Source organism: Ochotona curzoniae, unplaced genomic scaffold (genome assembly GCF_017591425.1).
Source record: "Ochotona curzoniae isolate NIBS_2020 unplaced genomic scaffold, NIBS_Ocur_1.0 scaffold_4505, whole genome shotgun sequence".
NCBI lineage: Eukaryota > Metazoa > Chordata > Mammalia > Lagomorpha > Ochotonidae > Ochotona > Ochotona curzoniae.
Window position 1 is genome coordinate 32,123,798 of NW_024467118.1, and position 15,993 is coordinate 32,139,790.

Here is a 15,993-nt window from a genome sequence, read left to right on the forward strand (position 1 = left end):
TGAAGCACAGCAGCAGAGCAAGAGGAAGGAAGGGCAGGAGGGAGAGAGCAGAGATTTCTAACCTGCAGGATCCTTGGAGAAACGCTCACACCACTCTACCTTGTTTCATCCAGGAGGTTTATTAAAACGCTCATCATGAAATTAGAAACAGCCATCACAGCACAGTACACCATTCAACTTCACATAGTGTTATGCCTTTACTGCCAACTGCTTTCTTCCGTTCCTTCACCCAATGCTCCCTCGCTCTCCCATCCCAGCTTTCAGGCGGATGAGACAGAACAGGGTGGGGTATGAAAAAAAAAAAAAAATACCAGCGAGGCCTTTCAGCGCACCCCCTGCCTTGCTCCCCGCAAATAATTTCCAACAGTTTTGCCCGCTATGAAAATAAGTCGCCCAATCTGAAGACACACAACAGACATTCTGTCCCTCTGGAAGACACACAGAGAAACGCGTACACAATCCAGCACTTCAGTTCCCCCCCACCCCACGCCCCCGAGGCTCAAGTTCAATAACAAGCTAGGTTAACACGAAGACCACAAGATACCTTTACCTACTGTTTCGGGATGAAGGTGGGTGGAGGACTCGTTTCAAAGTAGCCCCAATAGTGTAACCAAAACACGGTTCCGGAATAAAATATTAAGAAACACTTTTCCTTTCCCACCTTTCCGCTGACTTCACGATGCAAAGATCTGTCTCCACATCACAGCATCTCCACAATTCTCCTTTCCGGAGTTTGTGGGGGTGGAGATTTGTACCAAAGAAGGGGACGGGCAGGCGGCTGCCGGGGTGTGAGCAGGCAATGGGACACAAACGAGTTGCTGAGTCCAGCAAGCCCGCACCACGTCGTCAGCCCAAACGTCCAGCCCCAGGACCTTCACGCACGCTTCTCAACCCAGGCCCAGGAAAAGCTAGGACTCCACAGAGCTCTAACTTCCTATCCGTAGACATTTCTCCAAGGCGAGCGCGGCACACAAGTACACGTCACACAGTTTAAAACACAGTTACACAGAACCAACACACCTCAAAAAAAAATCACCTCGTAGTTTCCCAAACTCCAAGCAGGTGACCCCCATCTCCGGCACTCAAATCTTCCGCCCATAGTCGAGGCTGAAGTAACCAGGGGAAGAGTTGGGAAGCAGTCGACGCCTTTCAATTCCCGTCCCTCGCAAACTGCCCCACCCCACAGCCCGAGTCCCGGTCACACACTCGCAAGCCCCCGATTTCCTCTTGCCTCTAAATCCGGCGGCTTAGGAGACCCTGCCCCCGGCGTCCACTCACTTTCTCCCCAAACCCTTCCCCCCACACCCCCAAATTTCTTAAGTGAAAAAGAAAGAAGTCAGGAAAAGAGACTTGCGGTAAGTCCGGCGTGAAAACCGCTTTACTCACCTCAGAATCCTAGCCGAGTTCCCACCGCCAGCACAGCCCCCTCCCCAACGTCCCAGTACGAAGGGTTGAGGTGGGGAGGAGGCAAACCGGGAGGGGGAGGGGTGTCTTCCGCGTGGGGCGCCCTTCGGGAGGGGCCTGGGGAGGGGTTGAGGCCGGCGCAGAAAGAGGAGAAGGGGGAGGGGAGGCCCCTATCTCCCAGTCTCCCCCTGAAAACCTCCCTTGTCTCAATCACATCGGACTGACTGTCTTTGTCTGGCTGACAACCGCCATATTGATATCAACAGCCCCGCTCCCACCTGCTGCAGTCGGGCATCCCTGGGAGTTGTAGTTCTTGCCTCCCTAGAGTAAAAGCATCGAGCTCGGCGTCTGGAGGCCCCAGGGAACTACAGCTCCCGGCAGGACGCGCGCCTATCCTCCTTCCCACAGGGAGGCGGGGAAAGCGGAGACGAGACTGGCAGGACTACACATCCCAGAATACCATGAGCCCAGGCCCTTATAGGGGACATGATATCATGCTGGGGTGGAGAGGGAGGATGAACTGGCGGCGGGGATGAATTTGAGCCCACGGAAGGCGGCGTTCAGCTTGTAAAGGGAGGAAAAGGAAAGACGACCACAGTTCCCATGATGCCCAGAGGAAAAACTACATTTCCCATGATGTTCCGGAAAGGGGGCGTGAGGAAGAAAAACTGCAAGTCCCGCGATGCTCTCGGCGGGCCAAGAGAAGGCGATAGAACCGGAAGACACATGCTGAGGTTGAGGAGTCCCGAGACTGATATTGAAAAACCAAAAGTCCAATATGAAACTGGTGAGTCCTCGTTCCGAGGTCAGAAGGCTAAAGTGATGCCATGCCATTTGGGGCAAGGAACTGTCATGGAGAAGGGAACGCTTAGGGGAGTGATGAGTAGGGTGGATTGAGGAAAGCTGCTTTTGTTGTTGAGCAGGTGAGCAGGTTTGAATTCCCTGTCCTATCTTCCCTGCTCTCCCCACCTCCCCAACACAAGGGAGGTTTTACTTCCTCGTGGGAGCGTCGGTTTTGTCAGATGAGAGGTTGACTGTAATGTTCGGTGGTGAACCAGGTCCCTGTGGTCTAGGTTTGGGCTTGTGTCTAAGCTTCCACGTGTGTGTGAAGGATAGATTGACAACATCCTTCCGTCTCGTTGGCGCTGGTGTTGCTTGTCTCCCTCTGGTCGTTGAGAAGGCTGATTAGTCTTGAACAGACGGTAGAAAATGTGGGGCACACATGATTCCTCATTAAGTTTCGGTTACAAACGAGGTCAGGGTGTGAAGTTGGCAGAGTTGAATGTTCAACACCTCGTAGAACTTTAGTGAGGAAAACTCCAGGCATTCCAGTCTGGGGTTACCTCTGGGAACTGCATGAGCCCAGAGTTGGATGAAAAACCTGTCAGTGTGCCTGGAGAATTCTTTGCATTGCAAAGCTCCAATGCTTGACATACAGGACAGCTCAGGTATTTGGTTTGAGCCATTTTGTTTTCGTTGTGCACTCAAACCCAAAGAGTTTATTCCAGCTGATTCCAATTAGTAATAATGAAATTGGGAGAGTAGCAAAAACAGGTGTGAAATACTGTTTCTGGGTGCTTTAAAAATTCCATGTCCTGCAGCCAAATGGAGGTCAAATTTTTCTTTCTATAATTGCTGCATAAAAACAAAACCTTTATTTTCTTTTTCCTTGAATGTGCTTCTCCAAGCTACATAGTCCACTGGCTCTCATTTGATAATCTACAGCTGGTTTCGAAGAGAAAATCTGGAAAGTAAATTCAATTCCAAAACTTTCCCTTTCTGGGGTCAGATTGTTGTTGTTGTTGTTTTGCCAAGGGTCATTTGAATACATATAATATCATCATAGGCCATGCGAAATGATGACCTGAAATTTAACCTGCTAGAGATTTAGGGAAGTTTAGATCCTGCCTGGGATAACCCCAGTGAGGACCAGAGCAAATGAGCTCCTGAGCCGGCCAGGGGTTCCCCATCCCTGAAGCCTGTCCCCAAGGATCAGATTGCGGGTCATTAATGCTGGAGACTCAGTTTGCCTGGGGGTGAATGCACTACACATTTAGGAGCACAATTCGTTTGGAGAAGATTGAAAAAGTCAACATTACCTGTAATTCACTGTGTTCATGGTAAAGTACAAGCATGTTCCAAGTTTGGGGAACCGAGAGGACCAGGTGACTGGGGTTAAGGAGGTTGTGGATAACTTTGTGAAAAATGGCTTTTTTATTTAACATGTCATGTTTTTGTTTTGTTTTGTTTTGTTTTGGCTTTTTAATTTGCTTTTGTTTCAAAGGCAGAGTAACACAAAGAGGGACAGCACTCTTCCACCCCTTGGTTTACTCTCCCGGGCTAAACCAAGCCCGCATGGCTAGCTGCCTTCCTAGACTGTTAGCTGGCAGGTGGATCAGAAGCAGAATCAAACTGAAATATCCTGCTCTGATACAATATGCAGGTCTTACAAGCAGCGTCTTAACTTGCTGCGCAACATTGCTCATCCCTGAAAGGTGATTCTTGAAGTGATGAGAAGGAAAAGTAAGTCAAAGCTTTACGTGAAAACGGTTCTAAGTGTGGAGCAGAAGAACTTGGTGCCTTAACACCGAAAATACGGACCCGGTGTGCTCAATCAAGGATAAAGCGTGTTTGATTGGTTCAGTTTAAGAAGGCAGAGGGTCTGAAGCAGGAGTTTTTCCTGAACAGTTCATCTGTGAAAGTGTGAAGAGAGCCAGGTTTTACTTTACATGTACTTTGATTTTCCCATAAACTCTTCCTGCATAATTTATTTAGGAATGTGAGGACATGGAAAGGGAAAAAGTAGGAAACTCCTTTTTTATTGTAGGAACCAGAGAATAGTCTCAGAATAGTCTCAGGCAAAAAAAAAAAAAAAAAAATATTCATCAGTATTCCCTCTTTCACACAGTGATTACCTGCCAGAATTCACTTGGTAGTTGATACATAGGATAGTATGTAAGACAGAATTCCTTTTCAAATATGTTGTTGCTCAGTAAGTTAGACTTTCCTATTTTACCTCCTATAGGGTTGGAATAAATCTTCCCATGGCTGAAATGTTGAAGTTTGTACACTGCTGCAGGGATGTATGGTCAGCTATGATTTAAATTTGGGTACTGGGGGCCTAGTGCGGTAGCTAGTAGCTAAAGTCCTTACCCTTACATGTGCCAGGCTCCTATATGGGCGCTATTTCTAATCCTGGCAGCTCCACTTTCCCATCCAGCTCCCTGCTTGTGGCCTGGGAAGGCAGTTGAGGACAGTCCAGAGCCATGGGACCCTGCACCTGCAAAGGAGACCCAGAAGAGTCTTCTGGCTCCTGGCTTCGGCTAGGCACAGCTATGGTCAAGGTGGCCACTTGGGGAGTGATTGATCAGACAGAAGATCTTCCTCTCTGTCTCTCCTTCTCTCTATATATCTGACTTTCCAATAAAAATAAATAAATCTTTTAAAAAAAAAAAAAACCTTGGCATTGGCCTAGAGCTTGAGATGATTGTGTTCTCTATTAGTGCCTGAGTGTGATGCACGTCCTGTCCCTGGAGGCTGCAGTGAAGGACCAACCAATTGGGTACCTGCCACCCACATGGGAGACCTGGGTTAAGCTCCTGGTTCCCATTGTGGGCATTTGAGGAGGGAATCAGTAATTAAGAGCTTGTTCTATCTCTATCACAAAAATAAAATAAGAATATTTTTAAAAAGTAGTCTCCTGAAAGAGAAAAAGTACATCTTATTGAACACATTATTTGTTTTTGAGAGTATAACCTTCCTAAATGCCATTCCCACACAGTCTAAAAGCACTTCTTGTTTATTCTGCTTCCTAAAGAGAGTTTGTTGAATAGATCTGTTTCTAGTTCTGCCAACACTATCTCTGGGATTCCTTTGTATTCAGTTGGGTTTTTTTTGTTTGTTTGTTTGTTTTTTAAGATGTATTTTTCTTGGAAAGTGCGATTTACACAGAGAAGGAAAGGCAAGAGCTTCCATCTGCTGGGTCACTGTTCAAGCAGCCACAAAGGCCGGAGCACTGAGTTGATCCGAAGCCAGGAGCCAGGTGCAGGGACCTAAGGCTTTAGGCCCTCTTCAGCTGCTTTCCCAGGATATAGGCAGGGAGCTGGAATGGAAGCCGAGCTGCCAGGATATGAACCGGTGCCAACATGGGATCCTGGTGTATACAAGGCGAGAACTTTAGCCACTAGCCTACCGCACCAGGCCCTTGCGTTCAGTCTCCAAGTCCACTCTGTACTCTTCCATCCTTGTTTTAAATTACAGACTTCTAGTTAACTCTTTCGATGGAATCTGTTGCATCTAAGATAAAATCCTAACTTGGTGAACTTGGCCTCCAGGAGTATGGCCCTGACTTTCCAGATTCCTCTGTAGCCCTCTTCCTTGCTCATGTCGTCCTAGTCCTAGCAATCATTTTCCACTTCCTTGAGCTCAGCCTGCTTTCTTTTGCCTCTGGGGCTTGGCATATATTCCATTGTCTGCCATACTTTCTTTTGCCTGCCCAGCTTCTTCAAATTCTAATATTTCAGGTCTTTAACACTTCTTCATAGTTTCCTTGAATCTGTCCTCACTAATACTACATCTATTCCCAGAACCCAACCACTGCATCAAATAGTAATTGAGCAAGTTGCTTCTGAAGGGCTATCAAGTTATGTGAATACTGCTAAAAAAAAAGATTAAGGGGTAAAGTTAGCAACATTACAATAAGCGATGATTATTGCGGTTAAAAAGAATAATTGCTTCCTTTAATAGAGCCATCAGTGCACACAGGCAGTGTTGTGCTAGGTTCTTGCTACGTAGTGTCCCTTTGAAGGTTTTCTTTAGGTGATAGCATTCTATTTATACAGAGAAAAGATTTGGGCTTTGTAGAGGTAAAGTAAGTGGCTCCATAGAGCCAGTAATCTGAACCCAGGTCTGCTGCATGTTGCAATCTGGGACTCTTAACATCCTGAACAGTGTCTGGCACAGTACGAGATTTTCTCTAAAAAATGTGTAGTGCATACCGAGAAATTGTATTCAAGGCTATTTTTAAAAATGAGAATTACTTGAGCCAGGATTGTGGCATAACAGGTGATGCCAGCATCCCATGTGACAATCAGTTTATGTCCTGTCTGCTCCACTTCCAGTCCAACTTCCTGTTAATGTCCAGAGAAAGCAGCAGACTATGGCTCAGGTGCTTAAGCCCCTATCACCCATGTGGGAAAACTGGAAGAAGCTGTTGGCTTCTTTCTGGGCCACACTGGCTGTTGAGACCATCTGGGGAGCAAAACAATAATTCGAAGATTTATTCTCTCTCTCACACTTTAAAATAAATAAAACGTGGAAGTTAACTTTCCTCAGCCAGCAGTGTAGTGCAGAGGGTTAAACCGCATCCTGCTTCACCAGCATCCTGTGTGGCTGCCAGTTCAAGACCCAGCTGTTTTGCATCTGATTTAACTCCCTTCCTGTGTGCATGGAAAAACAATGGAAGATGGCTCAAGTATTTGAACCAATATCATCTATAATGGACACCTGGGTGATATTCAAGATACCTGGCTATTAGGAGAGTGAACTGACATATGAAAGATCTCTGTCCTCCCTCTGTCATGCTTTCAAATAAATAGTAAAATTAGTGTTCAGTGCAAGAGATTTTTGGCAAGTAAATTTTGGAAACTCTTATTAATGCACAGGATATCCTGAGTATATTAATTGAGTGCTGGTGTTACTTTCATTACATATTATGCATGCATTCAGTTTCTGTTAACATTGATAGTTCTCTATCTTTGCATACCACTCTCTAGGTGGGTTGCCACACAACCACCTGAAGAGAATGAATGTCATTATAACAATACTTAGATGTGCCCTTCTTAGATAGTGATTCAGAGGATTTTAATGATTGCCTGTATTGATAATATAAGGTAATACATAAGCACATTTAGTTAAAGAAAATGTATTGGTGTTTTCAGCTAAATAAGAAAATTTAGAATGTGCCTTCTCAATTTAGCACATTTTAAAAAGATTGTTTCTAGTATAGACGGAGTCAAATTGGGTTCACTCCATTCAGCTAAGGATGGAAAGTAGGATTCACCACAATCCTTCACAAGCAACCATGAAGCAAAAAGTGCTGAGAACAGGGACGGCACTGATTTTGAAACAACATGGCCAGGGATCAAGTCATTCAGGTTTGTGAAGATTACAGCGAATAAAACTAGAAGAGGTAGTTGAACAATGCAACATGTATATATGCTTCCTATAAATAGTTCAGAGATGGAGAGAATTGTGTAGCTTACTCAATCACAATTTATTATAAAATCACAGTGTTTGGCATTTGGAGTTTTAACACTTCCATTTTAACTATTACGTCTGACACTAAAGATCTGTGGAGTAGAATTATTGAAATTCTGCGCTGGTGTAGATTTGGATGCACCTTTCAGATAAATGTAACCCTTTGTGAATTAGCCCAGTTGCTGCAGAAGCCTTGGCTCTTTGCAGAATTACTGTTACTTGTTTAAAGTCTGAGAGGTGATTGAAATGTTTCTTACACTAATTGAATTTGGTGGAAGAAATTGTAATGTTGTAGTTAGTTGTGTGTGCAGATTTTAAAGCTTGGGAAAGTCATGAAATATATTCTTCAAGGGTTCATGCTACTGCGGGCAAAGTAGTTTTATTTCTATGGCCTGAAACTTGTAACTCTCATTTCTCCTGGGGAAACAGATGGAGCAAAGAAATGAATTTGTGGACTGCTCCCAGTGGAAGATAAGTAAAACGTCAAGTGCAGTTGTAGATTATATGGAAGATCCCTGCTTGAAAGGGGCAAATTCTGCCCCAAGGTCAGTTTAACACATCATTGGCATTTTGGTTAATCCTGACCTTGGATCTAAAGTGTTGGGTACTTTCTCTCCAACGTAGAGTGGCAGAATTATTTTGGTTGGCTTCTTAGAGTTTGATGAAGAACAGAAAATCTCTTGCTGTATATCACAAATATTCAAAATTTTACCATTGTCAGAGGCATCTGTTGGGCTAGATTGTTAAAATGCTAACTGGAATTCACTTTTTCCCTTGTTTCTCCTTGCTAGTTGATTAGAGTGCCCTCATGTGTCTTTATGATGTAATCTCATTTCAGGTTTTTTGAAAGGTCATTTTATCACAGCCTCACTAGGATAAGTTTTACCCTTTTCTGATTTCCTTAAACTCTGAAAAGGTATGTGTGATTTAAAGCCACATTACATACCTTGTTTAGTATGGTTCTGCATTAAAAGTGAATATCTTTCTCGAGCTTTTCAGAGTTCTAAATTGTTTTTCATTTGAAAGACAGAAAGATGGGCCCGGCGCGATGGCGCAATGGTTAAGGTCCTCTCCTTGCACGCACTGGGATCCCATATGGGTGTTGGTTCTAACCCCGCAGCCCCACTTGCCATCCAGCTCCCTGCTTGTAGCCTGGGAAAGCAGTTGAGAATGGCCCAGAGCCATTGGACCATGCACCCGCGTGGGAGACCCAAGAGAGGCTCCTGGCTTCGGATTGGCTCAGCTCCAGACATTGAAGCCACTTGGGGAGTGAATCATCGGATGGAAGATCTTCCTCTCTGTCTCTCCTCTCTGTATATCTGTCTTTCCAATAAAAAAATAAATTAATTAAATAAATCTTTTTTTAAAAAAAAGAAAGAGCTCCCACCTTCTGCCCACAATGGTTGGAATTGGGCCAAGATGAAACCAGAAGGTCAGCCTGGGCCTCCCATCTGGGTTGTAGTGACTATCCATTGCTGCTACCTGTCATGGTGTACATTAGCTGCAAGCTGCAGTGGTGAGCAGATCCTAGGCCTGAACCCGAGGCGTCTTCCCAAGTAGTGGCTTAACCCTGCACCAAATACCTATGAGCTAAATTGTCGTTCTGATGATTAATTATTTCATACTTACCAAGGTAAAAATGCATTCCAGTGGCAAGGCAGAATATTTGTGAGAGAAAGAATAGTTGAACTGGACAAGCAAAAAGCAAATTGGTTTACCTGTGATTAATCGGCAAAGTCAGAATGCTGTTCTGATACTTCTACAGTCATGAAATAGCAGAAGTAGCGTTTGTGTTGTATGACTGGTTTGTTGAGTACTCGGATCTCTAAGATATTCGTTCAGATGGGTAATCCAGTGCTTGACAAACAGCTCCTAGGGCTGAGGTGGGCATGGCCACTAAGTGAAAACCTAGATAATCCGCATGGAAATTTGGCTCCTCACTTGCGCAGCAGCAGCAGAGGTTCAGGCATCAGTGGACCTTGAGATCTTCATCATTTGTGTATTCACTCACAAATCTTGAATGCCTCATCCTGCTAGGCAATGTTCAAGATACTAGATACTTTGTAGGGTACAAAACAAATTTGGGTTTTTTCCTGTGTGGAACATCACATCTAGTGGACTGATTGCATAATTCAAGCAGTATTATAGTCAGTGTCCTGATAGACATAGTTGGATACTGCCTTAAGTATTTTTATAATGCAGTAGTCAAAATGTATCATATCTGACCCAATACCTTCAAATTTGAACAGGTAACGCCAAATTACCCACTGGCTTTTTTCCTTGTGCCTGTACTGTTTAAGAATATGGTTCTTCCACCCTTGCAGACTTTTACTATTTGTCTTACTACTATAACTTTCTTCTTTCATCTATCCTCACACCCTCTGTTTACCAGAAGATTTAGGCGGTTTTAGTAAAATGTCCCTGTGGTAGTGATTATAGATGTGGGAAGATATTCCAGAAATAGGAGCAAATTTTGTCAGATAAAAATGTGCCAGAAGAAACCTTAAAAGAAATGTATAAAAGATCTCTGGCAATAATTTGAAAATACTCTTACTGAATATAGGGGTTAAGATGATGATATTGTGGAATCAGGCAGGTGGGAGAGGCAGCTGGGCTGGTGCACTTGCAGGCGGACAGCATGGAGATCTCCCGCACCCCTGGGAAGGGAGCGGTCAGTGAGATGCAGCTAGGAGTCCCGCTACCAGGTGGGACCAAAAAGGGAATCTGCTGGTGTGAGAAGAGGGAAGATGGGAACTGAGAGGGCAGAGGGCAACAGGGAAAACTGCACAGCAAAGGAGTCAGTTTGAAAGCTTCCAAGTGCTCAGTGATCAAGATCACAAACTATGTGATGGAGACTTAACTATGATATAGACAAGAAATTTAAATGGCTCCTGATTGACCATATATTTGAAGAAAATGCCTGAAAGATTTAAAATACCTATTTTTTTTAAAGCACACCTGAGTGAAATTTAGTTCTCTGAAAAGACAATCAAATGATGGTCATGAAGATAATTCATTAATAGATATTTTCATTTTTGCCTATAAGGTAGTTGATTTTTTTATCACTTGTATGTGACAGTTGAGATAATGAATATTAAAACGTCTTGTATAGCTCATTTTTCAGCTGTATGGCTTCAGCAGAGATTATCTTTTCTATATACAGTATTTCTATATTTTTCTGATGCACTAACACATAGTAAGCCCTAGTGAGAATTTCTAGCTTAAGCCTTCCTTTTTCTTCCTACAACACATGGAAATATAAGCAAAAAGCCATAATTTGAATAATGTAAAGGATTATTTTCTTCACTAATACTTAAATAGCTTTATTGAGTGTAATTTACATACTATAAAATTTATGCACTTAAAAAGGGTCAAGTAGTTTTCAGTAATTTTACAGAGCTGAGCACTAATCAGCACAATCCAGGTTTAGAAAATTTCTGTGGCTCCAAAAATACCCCCTGTACCCGCTGTCAGTTCCCGTTACTACTTCCACGTCCATGCAGCCCCTAATCTGTTTTCTGCCTTTCTAGATATTCCCTTTCTGGTCATTTCTTACAAGTTCACTCACACAGAACTTGACCTATTGTATCTCCCTTCTTTGACTTGCCTTAATGTTTTTGGTGTTTAACCATGAATCTATGTGACAGGTACAAGTGATTCTTTTCATTGCTCCATAGTATTCCACAATATGATATGATAATTCATTTATTTTCCCACCAAATGATAGATGTCTGGATTGTTCCCATTCTTTGGCTGTTATGATTGTGTTGGACATAAGCTTTTACTTTTAATTTCTCTTCTTTTTCTTGGATGATTGCTCTGGCTATAGCTTTCATTTTTAATTTCTCTTGATTTTACTTCTTTTCTTGGATGAATGCACTGACTAGCACCTCCAGTGTAATGTTGAATAAAAGTATCTGTATAGATAAAAGTATTGAATAAAATTATCACTTGTATATAATAGTGCATTATAAATGTATGTTCTTAAGGGAGAAGACATTTTACTATTAAATATGCAAACTGCTTATTTTTGTAGATATTCTTTATTAGGTTGCCATATTCTGTTCTGTTCAGTTTGTTTTTGTTTAATGGATGTGTCTTAGATTTCACTCATGCTTTTTCTACATCTGTGGAGATGAATATATGGGTTTTTTTTCCTTATGGTAATACATTAAATTGCCTTAAATATCATTTTCAGTTTCAAGCCAGTCTTGCATTACTTGGATAATTTTCATTTGGTCATGGTTTAAAAAAAATTAAAAAGAAACTTGTTGGATTTGCTTTGCTAATATTTTGTTGAGAAAGTTTGCACGTATAATCCAAGAAGGGTTTCTGTCCTGGGTTTTCTTCCAGCGCCTGGGTCTGACTTTGCTATCAAGCTCATATTGTTGGCAAAGAATGAGTTACGAAACATCCCCTTCTCTAGTCTGAAAAAAGTGTGATGAATTAATATTATTATTTTTAAAACATAGAATTCATCAGTGACGCCATCTGAGCCTAGATTTTTCTTTGTGAGATTTTTAAATGACTAATTCATTTTCTTTACTTTTTATTGATATTTTCAGTTCCTCTTTTTATTACTTCTTAAATTACGGGAAAATGTACACAACATAAAATTTCCCTTGTAATCAAAAGTGACCAGCTCAATCACATGCAGTATATCGCATTTTTATGTAATCACCACCATCCATCCCTACAATGGTCTCCCTTTCCCACACAGTACTCATTAAACACTTATTTCCCATTTCCCATCCCACAGTCACTAGCAACCAGCATTCTGTTTTCTGTCTCTGAACTTGGATGAACTTGGATACTCAGCATTTGTCCTTTAGTGTCTGTCTTCACATAATGTCTTCAGGACTCATCCATGCTGTTTTACATGCCAAAAGTCCTCTTTTTTTTTAGATTGAATAATGTGCTATTGTATGCCTTTGCTGCAACCTGTTTAACCTGGGATATACAAATAATCTGTTGAGGTGTTTTCAATTTCATGGGTGGATGTACCAAAAAATGGCATTTAGGTCCTGTGATACAATTTGCGGTTTAGGTTTGTAAGGATTTCCAGACCGTTTTACGGTAGCTGTTCCAGGACCATTTTAAACTTTTTTTTTTAAAGATTTATTTTTATTATTATTTTTTTATTGGAAAGGCAGATATACAGAGAGGAGAGACAGAGAGGAAGATCTTCCGTCCGATGATTCACTCCCCAAGTGAGCGCAACGGCCGATACTATGCCAATCCGAAACCGGGAGGCTCTTCTGGGTCTCCCACGCGGGTGCAGGGTCCCAAAGCTTTGGGCCATCCTCAACTGCTTTCCCGGGCCACAGGCAGGGAGCTGGAAGGAAGCGGGGCTGCCGGGATAGAACCGGCACCCATATGGGATCCCGGGCGTGCAAGGCGAGGACCTTAACCACTTGTGCCACCACGCCGGGCCCCTAAACTTTTTTTTTTTAAGATTTATTTTTATTACAAAGTCAGAAAGGAGGAGAGATAGAGAGGAAGATCTTCCATCCAATGATTCACTCCCCAAGTGAGCACAACAGCCGATACTATGCCTATCCGAAGCCAGGATCCAGGAACTTCTTCTGGGTATCCCACATGGGTGTAGGGTCCCAAAGCCTTGGGCCATCCTTGACTGCTTTCTCAGGCCACAAGCAGGGAGCTGGATGGGAAGTGGAGTTGCCAGGATTAGAACCAGCGTCCATATGGGATCACGGCGCGTTCAAGGCGAGGACTGTAGCCACTAGGCCACGCCACTGGGCCCATCATTTTAAACTCTTACCAGCAATGCACAAGTATTGTGATTTCTCTACGTTCTCACCAGTTATTTTCTGTTTCACTTGTGTGTGTTTAGCAGTAACCACTCTAGTGATAGAAGGTAGTATTTGGTCATTTTGATTTTCATTTCCCTAGTGATAGTAATATTGAGCTTTTTTTGTTTTTTGTTTTTTGTGTGTGTGTGTGGTTAAAATTTGTTTTCAATTTTCTGGTCCCCCCACACACTTTTTTTTTTGAAAGAACAACAAAGAGAAATCCTTCTTCACTGGTTCCTTCTCCCACAGCAGTCCTGGCTTGGTCTCCTGCAAGGCTGGCAGGGACACAAGCACTTGAATTATCATCTGCATTCTCAGAGTCTGCAGGAAGCTACGTGGGAAACAGAAGCAGGACTCAAACCAGCACATTTCATTGTGGAATGTCAGTGATTTTAACCACTACATCACAATTCTCACCTTTTCCATTTTATTTGAAAGCAGGAAAGATAGACTTTCTGTCTGCCAGGTTCACTCCTCAGATTCCAACAACATCTGGAGTTGATCAGGCCAAAACCTGTAGCCCAAAAATTCAGATCCAGGTCTGCCACATTCATGGCAGGGGACCCAATACTTTGACCATCATTTGCTGCCTCTCAGAGTAGGTGTTAGCCGGAAGGTGAATCAGAAGCAGAGCTAGGACCTGAAACAGTACTTCACTATAGAATATAGGTGACCTCAAGCAGCATGTAAACCGCCACTCCCCTTTTGTCATGTGTGTGTGACAATATTTAATTATTACATTAATTTAAAAAAACAACAAATTGATAAACAGTGAAAAGACTGCCTTCCACTCCTTGGTTTTCAGTTTCTGTGGATCCTTCAGAGCTATGCTGGAGATACATGCGGGTTGTTTGTCCAAAGTCCAAAATAAACCCTAAAAATGGTTCCATAGCAATATCTAGAACTTCTTTGTCTTGTAGAACTGCTTACCCAAACTGAAAGAATTCAGATCTGTGTTTAATGAGATCCCAGGTCTGTTGTTCTTAAGATACTTTGATTCTGATCAGAGTTTTTCAATACTTCTTTTAAATACTTTTTAAAAGTTCTCATAAACATTTTTCTTTGCCTGAAAGGGAGGGTACAGAACTGTGCTAGCCTGGAAGATAAGGTGCTGTCACTTTTTGGGGGGTTGGGGGGGGCAAGACAATTAGTTCCATATTGTTTCCTTAATATATCTGATGTTAAAGAGGATTTTAAGGGAGAAGCCCCACCCAGTCTTCCACCCACCCCAGGTCCCTGATGTGGGGCATGCTCCGAGGGTCTTGCTCAAGTGGTTTTGATAGCTCACCAGTTATAAATTGCTGCCACTCTCACCACTCCAAACACGATGAGGTCGTTGAAGAATCCACTGATTGACATAGTCCATCATAGAGTCTCCGTTTGCTCAGTTTTTCACTGCCAACATAGCTGAGGTGGGTGATTGACTTGTTCTGTCCTCTGTCTTTTCTTGGTTAGGGTTCTCAAACTTTGTCTTAGGTGTTCCCAGACCAAATTCTTGCAAGCACAGGACCCGGCACAGTCCATTGCCTGGATCAGCTGTTGGTTGCAATTGCTGGGTTGGTTCTGTTTCCATCCCTGTCTTCCACTGGAACCAAAGGGTGTCGCAGTCCAGCCTGGTTCTGCCCAGCACATACAAAGCCCTCACACAAACCAATGTGGGCTGCAGCCTAGTCAGAGCGACCCACAATAACCTCCACCAGGCCCGCCCCCTACCCTGGTTTGCCAGTATGTGTGGCAGACTAGTCCAGTCTGTCCTGCATCCCCTTCTGCTCTCATACATGTCAATGGGTATTAAAACCTTGTTCCATCTAACCAGCTCAACTATCCAGCCTTCATGGGTGTTGTTGGCTGTCTCTCTAGCCACCCAAGCCCTGCCCTAGTTTTCGTGCCCTTCTGTGGGGGCTGGTAACCCAAGAGGGAGGAGCCCACTATTTCCCTCCCGGGTCACTCCCACTCGGATTATGGTGCTGTCACTTGAAACACTTCCCTTCCCCACTCCCCCAAACTATTTTGACAATCATTCATTGCTATCTAAAGTTTAGGGCTTGGTGTTTAAAAAAGACAGTTATGAAGCTCAAGGCAGTATGCTTCAAGAATACATTTATTCCAGGAAAAGAAAAAATAGCTGCAATACTTATGCTCTAAATATGTGGCCCAGTATGCCTAATTAAACTTGTACCTGTGGCAGTTGGCTGTGCCATGTTTTGCAGATTATCTCCTTTGTAAGCATCTTTGCGAATATATCTGTGGGATGCGTTTCTAATGGTGAAATTGACTGTTCAAAGAGGATATGCATGTGTTAGTTTTATTGCCGAAATACCACCATAGATATTTACTAGATTACACTGTTATCAGTATGTGTCAACAGTGCTCCAATTAGTGTTCTCATCATGTTTTTCTCACTGAAACGTGGAAAAAAGAACCCGAATGCTGTGAGATGTGGAACATCTTTCCAATATGTATGTTTATAAAAGTATTTGGATTTCTAGTTTCTTCTGAATTATCTGTTCTGTTGAGC

At 43.0% G+C, this 15,993-nt stretch overlaps 2 protein-coding genes across 6 annotated transcripts in view; one reads left to right on the top strand and one right to left on the bottom strand.

Annotated features, from left to right (window-relative positions):
* HMBOX1 (homeobox containing 1) overlaps positions 1–1,668 on the bottom strand; it is a 152,159-nt gene extending 150,491 nt beyond the window's left edge. For all 5 annotated transcript variants that reach the window (XM_040966016.1, XM_040966015.1, XM_040966014.1 and 2 more), the window contains exon 1: positions 1,387–1,668. The gene's annotated coding sequence lies outside the window, so the exon portion shown is untranslated. The remainder of the gene's footprint in view (positions 1–1,386) is intronic.
* Positions 1,669–1,990: 322 nt separating this feature from the next.
* Positions 1,991–15,993, top strand: part of INTS9 (integrator complex subunit 9) — a 108,401-nt gene continuing 94,398 nt past the window's right edge. Inside the window, exon 1 of the mRNA XM_040966466.1 lies at positions 1,991–2,223. Coding sequence (XP_040822400.1) covers positions 2,008–2,223 — 216 coding nt within the window. The 5' untranslated portion in view covers positions 1,991–2,007. The remainder of the gene's footprint in view (positions 2,224–15,993) is intronic.